Raw genomic sequence first — 9470 nt, forward strand, 5'->3', positions numbered from 1 at the left:
CACTGCAGTAAAAGAAGAAAGGAACGTCAATTTTACATGATGCTGATGTGGATGTTACAGTTCTAGTGCAATCAATATGTAAATGTATTGAATTATTATACATGTATATTTAGAACGTTTCTCAATAATAAATGTTACTCCTAAAATAAATAAATGCATACGTGACCCTGGACCACAAAACCAGTCATGAGGGTCAACTGAGATTTATGCATCATTTGAAATCTGAATAAACAAGCTTTTGATGTATGGTTTGTTAGGATATGACAATATTTGAGGGTGCAAAAAATCAAAAAGTGGGGAAATTTCCTTAGTCAAAATAAACTACTTAGCTATGTATATTACCAATCAGAAATTAAGTTTTGATATATTTATAGTAGGAAATTTACTAAATATCTTCAAGGAACATGATCTTTATTTAATATCCTAATGATTTTTGGCATAAAAGAAAAATCTATCATTTTGACCCATACATTGTATTTTTGGCTATTGCTACAAATATACCCATGCTACTTGATTAAAGGAGTAGTTCACTTTCAGAACAAGAATTTACAGATAATGTACTCACCCCCTTGTCATCCAAGATGTTCATGTCTTTCGTTCTTCGTTCGTAAGGAAATGGTGTTTTTTGAGGAAAACATTTCAGGATTTCTCTCTGTATAATGGACTTCTATGGTGCCCCTGAGTTTGAACTTCCAAAATGCAGTTTAAATGCAGCTTCAAAGGGCTCTAAATGATCCCAGCCGAAATGATTGTTTTTTTTTCTAAAAACATTTACAATTTATATAGTTTTTCATCTCAAACGCTCGTCTTGCCGAGCTAGACAAGACGAGCATTTGGGGTTAAAAACTATATAAATTGTAATTTTTTTTAGAAAATAACCCATCATTTTGCTAGTTAAGACCCTTTTTTCCTCGGCTGTGATGGTTTAGAGCCATTTGAAGCTGCATTTTGGAAGTTCAAACTCGGGGGCACCATAGAAGTCCATTATATGGAGAGAAATCCTGAAATGTTTTCCTCAAAAAACATAATTTCCTTACGACTGAAGAAAGAAAGACATGAACATCTTGGATGACAAGGGGGTGAGTACATTATCTGTACATTTTTGTTCTGAAAGTGAGCTACTCCTTTAAGAGGAGGTCTTAAATTTTTGTTTTTGTGTTCTAGGGTCACATATGCCCCCACATAAAGGTGCAGTTATGATGCGAATACTCAATAGTTCAGTCTCAACATCCAAATATGAACACTGTTGTGTGTTTGGTATCAACGTTTTAATCGAATAATGACAAAATCAAACATAAATCAATAACATTTCTATAGCATGCACAGCTGAAGGTCGTCTTATTTGATTGTATCAACTGTAAAAAACAAAATCATCAAGTAACTAATTCTGTAATTAGGACACAGAAAGGAACATTTATGCAAGATTTAGTATATAAGTATATTATGGAAAAGTTATAAAAAAGAATTTCTCCACAAACAAAAATATGTTGTATATTTATATATATATACATTTTTCTGTCTTAATTGGAACAATATCTTAATTTCTACATTTAATTAGACATTTACAGAATTTACTGACAGATAACAAGCACATTTTATGTAATAGGTTAATAAACACATTTTTGATTGAAAATTAAACATTTCAGAAGAAATCACTTGAAAAACTTGTATGTAAACTTACAGTAAAAGCATGAACATACACTACCAGTCAAAAGTTTCTCTTATCTGCTTACTAAGCCTGCATTTATTTGTTCCAAAGTAGAGCAAAAACAGTAAAACTGTTAAATATTTTACTATTTGTTTTCTATTTGAATATATTTTAAAATGTTATTTATTCCTTTGATTTTTTAGCATCATTACTCCAGTCACATGATCCTTCAGAAATCATTCTAATATTCTGATTTGCTGCTCAAAAAACATTTATTATTGTTATTATGTTGAAAACAGCTGGGTATCATTTTTTCAGGATTCCTTGATGAATAGAAAATTTTGAAGAACAGCGTTTATCTGAAATAGAATTTTTTTGTAACATTATAAATATCTTTATCATCACTTTTAATCAATGTAAAGCATCCTTGCTAAATAAAAGTATTAATTTCTTTTCCAGAAAAAATTATACTGACTTTAAGCTTTTGAATGGTGTAGTGTATAATGTTACAAAAGTTTTTTTATTTTATTTCAGATCAATTCTGATCTTTGGATCTTTCTATTCATCAAAGAATCCTGAAAAAAAAAAAATCGGTTTTAAATATTGGAGTAATGATGCTATAAATGTAGCTTTAATCAAAAGAATGAATTACCTTTTAAAATATACTCACATATAAAGCAGTTATTTTAAATTGAAAAAATATTTCACAATATTACTGCTTTTGCTGTATTTTAGATCAAATAAATGCAGGCTTGGTGAGCAGAAGAGACTTCTTTAAAAAGCATTAAAAATCGTACTGTCCAAAAACCTTTGACTGGTAATGTACAGTATAGTGACTGTCTGGCATTATGGAAAATTATGTTAGTAATGCATTGAGTAAAAAATATTAATCAACACAGCCTTGAAATTTACTATACTCCTGTTTGATACAGCCATAAACAGTATGGTAAAAGTGCCTGTCTGGAGCCATGAGGTCAGTGACCATCTCTGTGTGGTTCATTTTAGGTATTAGATAGAGAGACATCCTGATAGAAAGGGCTCTGAGGAGCTCAGAGAACTTGACTGATGATTCCACCGGAACTATGATGTCATTGGTTCCATGAAGCAAAGCCACTGGAGGAACTCTGCATGAAAACATAGCAAATGATAAATAAAGCGTTTACTGTTAATTCTACAATTATATAATGAATAGACTCAAAGTAGCTCACAAAGAGCTTCTTTCAACAGCCTCAATGTATTCTGCATCTCTCAGTACTCTACCAGTGACCTTTACTTGATGAACTGAATTTGTAATCTAACATGTTGGCCAGTAAAACAGATGCAAATAATGGCATTTTACATAACATCTTAGTTAAATAAAACAAGTAATATGTGTTGCTGCTTTAGCTGTTGAACATTGATAATATGTTAACAGAAATAACAATACCGTTTCAACTGATCCTCATTCAGTTTCTTGAGTAATGACGTTGGTGAATAGTAATCAAAGTTCTCCACACCATCCATAGCTTTGTGCATAGTTGACACAAATTCAACAGCCCGCATTTTCTCATGCTTATAATGATCCATTATACTGTAAACGCCACTCAGACCTATTACAAAAACAAAAATCACAGCATGAATGAACACCAAGTTACTTAGGAGTATTTCACTTTCAGAACAAAAATTTACAGATAATGCACTCACCCCCTTGTCATCCAAGATGTTCATGTCTTTCTTTCTTCAGTCATAAAGATATTCAGTCATCTCCATATAATGGACTTCTATGGTGCCCGAGAGTTTGAACTTCCAAAATGCAGCTTCAAATGGCTCTAAACAATCACAGCTGAGGAAGAAGGCTCTTATGTAGTGAACGATCAGTTATTTTCTAAAAAAAAAAAAAAATTACAATTTCTATACTTTTTAACCTCAAATGCTTGTCTTGTCTAGCTCTGTGCGTATTCTGTGTAGAGCTTAAAAAGTATATCAATTGTAAATGTTTTTAGAAAATAACTGATCGTTCACTAGATAAGAGCCTTCTTCCTCAGCTGGGATCATTTAGAGCCATTTGAAGCTGCATTTTGGAAGTTCAAACTCGGGGGCACCATAGAAGTCCATTATATGGAGAGAAATCCTGAAATGTTTTCCTCAAAAAACATAATTTCTTTACGACTGAAGAAAGAAAGACATGAACATCTTGGATGACAAGGGGGTGAGTGCATTATCTGTACATTTTTGTTCTGAAAGTGAACTACTCCTTTAATCAAGTTTTTACTAAGTATCAGCTACATCAACAGGGCAACCGTTATGCTAATTTGTACACAATCATAATACAAGAAACATAGCAAATGTGGTGCATTAATTTACCCATGATTCCTTTAATGGAAGATACAAGATCTCTCTGTTTGTTGGTCTCAATGAAGAGTTCGTCCGCATTGTTCACCAGAAACAGTGCGGTGAGGGCACACAGATGAGCCCCTGCTGAATGACCTATTAGTATTATGTTGTCCTGCATGAAAAAGTGTAGCCTAGATGAAACTGTTTTATTACTCACAACATAATGTGGAAAATATACACTACCGTTTAAAAGTTTAGGTTCTGGAAGATTTTTAAAAATGTTTTTGAAAAAAATGCTCACAAAAACATGCTTTATATGGGCTCTAGAATTTTTATTTTATTTTCTACCTTATATAAATATATCAAAATGTAATTTTTGATTACATGCATTACATTCATTTGCACCACTTTAAAGGCGATTTTCTCAATATTTAGATTTTTTTGCACCCTCAGATTCCAGATTTTCAAATAGTTGTCTCTCGGCCGAATGTCGTCCTATCCTAACAAATACCCTTATGACTGGTTTTGTGGTCCAGGATCACATATAAAAACAGCATTTTGAATATAATTTTTTGTAACAAATATTGTGGCATTTTTCCATCTATTTAATACATTCTTGCTGAATAGAAGTATTAATTTCTGTCAAAAAAATCTTACTGACCCCAAACATTTCAATGGTAGTGTATAGTACAAGCACTTTGAAATATTAAAGTGCTGAACATTAAATTACATATTTACCATAAGAAAAACTGCATTTAGTAAAGTCAAACAGTTTAAGTAGCATTAGAACTGAAAACTTACTTGATCAAGATTGAACGTTTGTCCCTTTTCTCTCACCCACAGCAAACTGTCACTAATGTCTTGAACCATATTTAAAGCATTTCCCTGAAAACACAACAAAGAATTAATAAAAATAAAGAAATCCACACTAAAAATATACATATTAAAGGGATAGTTTACCCAAACGTGAACATTCTGTCAATAATTACTCACCCTCATGTCGTTCCAAACCTGTAAGACCTTTGCTCATCTTTGGAACACAAGTTAAGATATTTTCGATGAAATCCAAGAGCATTCTGACCCTGCATAGACAGCAACACAACTGACACGTTGCACACAAAATGTATTCTCATAGCTTAAAAAATTAAGGATTTTACCCTTACTACCTTCCTGGACCTTGAATGTGTCAGTTGCGTTGCTGTCTATGCAGGGTCAGAAAGCTCTTGGATTTCATTGAAAATATCTTAATTTGTGTTCTGAAGATGAATGAAGGTCTTACGGGTTTGCAATGACATGAGGGTGAGTAATTAATAACTGAATTTTTATTTTTGGGTGAATGAATAATGAGGTATAATTTGGCTAAATGTATAATATAATGGTAACTTACCTTTGGATATATGGAATAATCTGGACAAATTACAGAGACTTTAAGCTCCTTTGCCATTTGTAAGGCTAACAGACAGTAAATTGAGCGATCTCCGGATCCCCAGGCACCTCCGTACACAAATACAACCACTGGCACAGAAGCAGCATCAGAATGGCCCATGTTTGGTGAATAATATAAATCTAGTTTGTTCCCTCGCCGACCAAAGGTTATGCCCTAGGAAAGAACAGAAGCACAATCAAATACTGTTGTATTTGGGACTTTCACTTTAATGCTACAATGAATTTTAGTAACACAAAGAATTATTATTACAGTCCTAAATTTCTCTGTAATGCTTAACACATTGTGCACCCTGTGACTAAATAAAAAACATTAACAGAAATATAAAAACAGAACTAACTTTCACATAGTGCTTGTTGTTTTTGTCATTACTGTACCACAGCTTCCACTGAAAGTACAGTTTGCCATACTGCAGATATTTTAGCATTTCCAGCACGGCTCTTGTCAGGCAGTATATGCGCCTACAGGGAGAGCAAGAAACTGCATCATTAAAACGCCAACAATTAAAGTAGAGTAACATCGAAATGTTAATACTCTCACCTTGGTTTAAGAGCCTCTATATATTTTTGGTACCCTGGTTTATTGGGCCAGCCATAGAGCCACTGGGCAACTAGAGAGATACTGTAAGGGAGGCCCACTAATAATGCCCCTGCCACCACTGGAAGAGAGAAATAGCACTTCAACACAATCCTGCAAAAGAAAAAAAAAGAAACATGGTTTACAGTCAAAAGTTTTCATACACCTTGTAGAATCTGCAAATTGTTAATTCCTTTATCAAAATAAGAGGGATCATACAAAATGCATGTTATTTTTTATTTAGTACTGACCTGAATAAGATATTTCAGACATATAGAGAATTACATACATGCATTGCGTTTCGTTCTGAAGCATCAGTGAACGTTTGAACCTTCTGTAATAGTTGCATATGAGTCCCTCAGTTGTCCTTAGTGTGAAAGGATAGATCTCTAAATCATACAGTCATTGTGGAAAGGGTTTAAATACACAAAGATGCTGAAAAACCAAAGAATTTGTGGGACCTGAATGATTTTTCAGAAGGACAGTGGGCAGTTTAACTGTTCAGGACAAACAAGGGACTCATGAACAAATATCACTAAACAAAACAAAACAGCTGTGGATCATTCAGGTAACAGCATGGTATTAAGAATCAAGTGTGTGTAAACTTTTGAACGGGGTCATTTTTATACATTCAACTATTTTTTTTTTTTGTGAACTATATATAAATGTCTTTTATGTGAAATATCTTATTCAGGCCAGTACTAAATAAAAAATACACATGCATTTTGCATGATCCCTCTTATTTTGGTAAAATAATTAACATTTTGCATATTCTGCAATGCACATTTAACCTCGACTGTATATTATTCACATGAAACTTTTTGAGTCTCCAATGTTGCATGACATTATTTTAATGTAATACTCACATTATTTGTATGCCAGCTTTTGCTCAAGGCTTTTGAAGTAAGTCTTTTATTGTCCCCAAGGCTGCACTTACTGGATCAAAGATAGAGTAAAAACAATAATATTGTGAAATATCAGTGCAATTTAAAATAACCGTTTTCTATATTAATACATTAAAAATGTAATTTATTCCTGTGATGACAAAGCTGAATTTTCAGCAGCCCTTACTCCAGTCTTGCTTCAAAAATCATTCTTTTGTACAAACCATAATACATGTTTTTAGGATTGTTTAAAGAATAAAAAGTTTCAAAAAACAGCAATAAATGTAAAATAAATAAATAAATGAATAAATAAAAGTAAAGTCTTTGCTGTCACTTTTGATTTGTTTAATGCACCCGGGCTGAATAAAAGCATACATTTATTTATTTACTATAAATCTTACTAATCCCAAAACACTACTTATGGTTTTTCTATGATGGCATTATTTATGATACTTACATTACTTTTAAGCTGCTTTTTAGTTCCAATACCTGGAGTAGAAAGAGAACAGAAATTATACAAACATATAAGCACAGAATCAGATAATATTTAGAAAGCTATTAGAAACATACCCAGGAAAATGACTGTACTGTACAGTACATATAAATTATAGTTAGAATCGACAGCGCCCCCTAGGGGAAGTTACAGATTGTGGGCTCTTTTCTCTGAAAACAGAAGAAACGACGTTTAAAATATAGATAAAGGCATGTAAGTAACTGTTATTGATAAGTTACTGATATAGAAGAAAGCCACAACAGTGTGCATAAATTTAAAGTCTCTTGTTAGATGAATACAGCAAGACTTTCCCATTAAAATTTTCTTCAAAACGTAATTTAAAAAGGGATTCTTAAGGCTTGATCACCGGCAAAATCGCACGCAGAGCAAATAAAAAAAAAAATGACATGTCATTTGTTACATAATTACCGCATCTTGGATTTAGCAACATACTAATAGATAGTTAAGCAAACAGAAATAATGTTCTGTACTGAAAATAAAACATCAGTGGTGCAAAGTGCACTGTGTATGAACGGATCACCTGCAGATGACATACCAGTATCCCGTATGCCCAGATAGATGCATACACCATAGCATCAACTTCCTGCTTATTCCTTCTATCGTCAGCCTAACTGTGTTTCTTATTGGCTCGTTGGCTCACTTGGGCGGGACAAACATGCATGTGAACTCAAACGCACAACTGCCGTTTAGATACAAAAGGGTATCTAAAAATAAGAATATAGAAAATTAATTGTAGTGTTGTATTTTAACGTTTATTGGTATTAAATGTTTTTTCTCTTATATCACAATTTACCTTAAATCATAACATACAGAGCTGTCGGCGATAAGTGTTTCTCATTGGTTAAAGCGCTTGTCATTTTAGAGGATGTTCCTATGGCAAGCCGTTTTAGCCTAAAATATACTAAGCGTTACTCGTAAATGCATGTTTACAAGTATCAATTCAATTAGAGAGCCCTATAATCCATTTCCTACTAGTAACAATGCCAACTAGAGAGCTCTTTAAATCAGTTTTTACTAGTTACAATTATAATTAGAGAGCTATAAATACATTTTTACTAGTCATATGTCTCCATTGACTTCCATTCATTTTTAATTAGAGAGCTCCACAATTTAATTATTACTAGTAAGAATTACTATTAGAGAGCTCTACAATTGAATTCTTACTAGTAACAATTACAATTAAAGAGCTCTCTATATCAATTTTTACTAGTAATAATTCCAATTGCAGAGTTCTCCAATTCAATTCTTATTAGTAACAATTTAAGTTACAGAGATCTACAAATTAATTTTTACAAGTCATATGTCTCCATTGACTTTCATTCATTTTTAATAACAGAGCTCTACAACAGAATTTTTACTAGTAATAATTCCAATTAGAGAGCTCTTTAATTCAATTACAGAACTCTGCAATTAAACTTATCTTTAATGTGTTTTTTACTAGTAAAAATAAAATTGTAGAGCTCTCTAATTGGACTTGTTACTAGTAAAACCTGAATTAAAGAGCTCTGTAATTGGAATTACTACTAGTAAAAATTGATTTAGAGAGATCTCTAATTGAAATTGTGTACTAGTAAGAATTCAATTGTAGAGCTCTGTAATTAAAAATGAATGGAAGTCAATGGAGACATATAACTAGTAAAAATTTATTTGTAAAGCTCTCTAACTGGAATTGTTACTAGTAAGAATTGAATTAGAGAGCTCTCTAATTGAATTGGTACTAGTAAAAATGAAATTACCACGAGTAACACTTAGTATATTTTAGGCTAAAACGGCTTGCCATATGTTCCTGCTGATGTCCAATCAACACATGCACATTATAATTATTTATTTACCAAACTGTTTCATCCTTCACACCTTCACAACCCCACACTAGCGATAAATATGCTATAATAGGATATTATTCAAAATGTCATTCTGCCATGATAAACAACGCTAACTTTTCACCCTGTCTTGCCTTCATCTAGTATTTTTCATTGTGTGGATTTTGTATAATCCTTGTTAATCTACGAAAACTACGAAAATTTAGTATAAAATATAATGTAGTACATTTACAATTACTTTTGTATTACAAGTTGTATTTAAAAAAGTATA

The 9470-nt window shown here is 32.3% G+C and overlaps 1 protein-coding gene across 1 annotated transcript; it reads right to left on the bottom strand.

Moving 5' to 3' along the window:
- Nucleotides 1-1253: 1253 nt before the first annotated feature.
- On the bottom strand, nucleotides 1254-7975 carry LOC141335530 (uncharacterized). Its single transcript, XM_073841028.1, has 11 exons — nucleotides 7915-7975; nucleotides 7436-7528; nucleotides 7323-7354; nucleotides 6848-6917; nucleotides 5946-6095; nucleotides 5746-5866; nucleotides 5349-5561; nucleotides 4763-4846; nucleotides 3992-4133; nucleotides 3075-3237; nucleotides 1254-2772 (listed from the first exon to the last, which is right to left on the bottom strand). Coding segments are annotated over exons 4-11 (1113 nt in total). The 5' UTR covers nucleotides 6850-6917; nucleotides 7323-7354; nucleotides 7436-7528; nucleotides 7915-7975; the 3' UTR covers nucleotides 1254-2534.
- Nucleotides 7976-9470: the final 1495 nt, after the last annotated feature.

This window comes from Garra rufa, chromosome 5, assembly GCF_049309525.1.
Source record: "Garra rufa chromosome 5, GarRuf1.0, whole genome shotgun sequence".
In the NCBI taxonomy this organism is placed as follows: domain Eukaryota; kingdom Metazoa; phylum Chordata; class Actinopteri; order Cypriniformes; family Cyprinidae; genus Garra; species Garra rufa.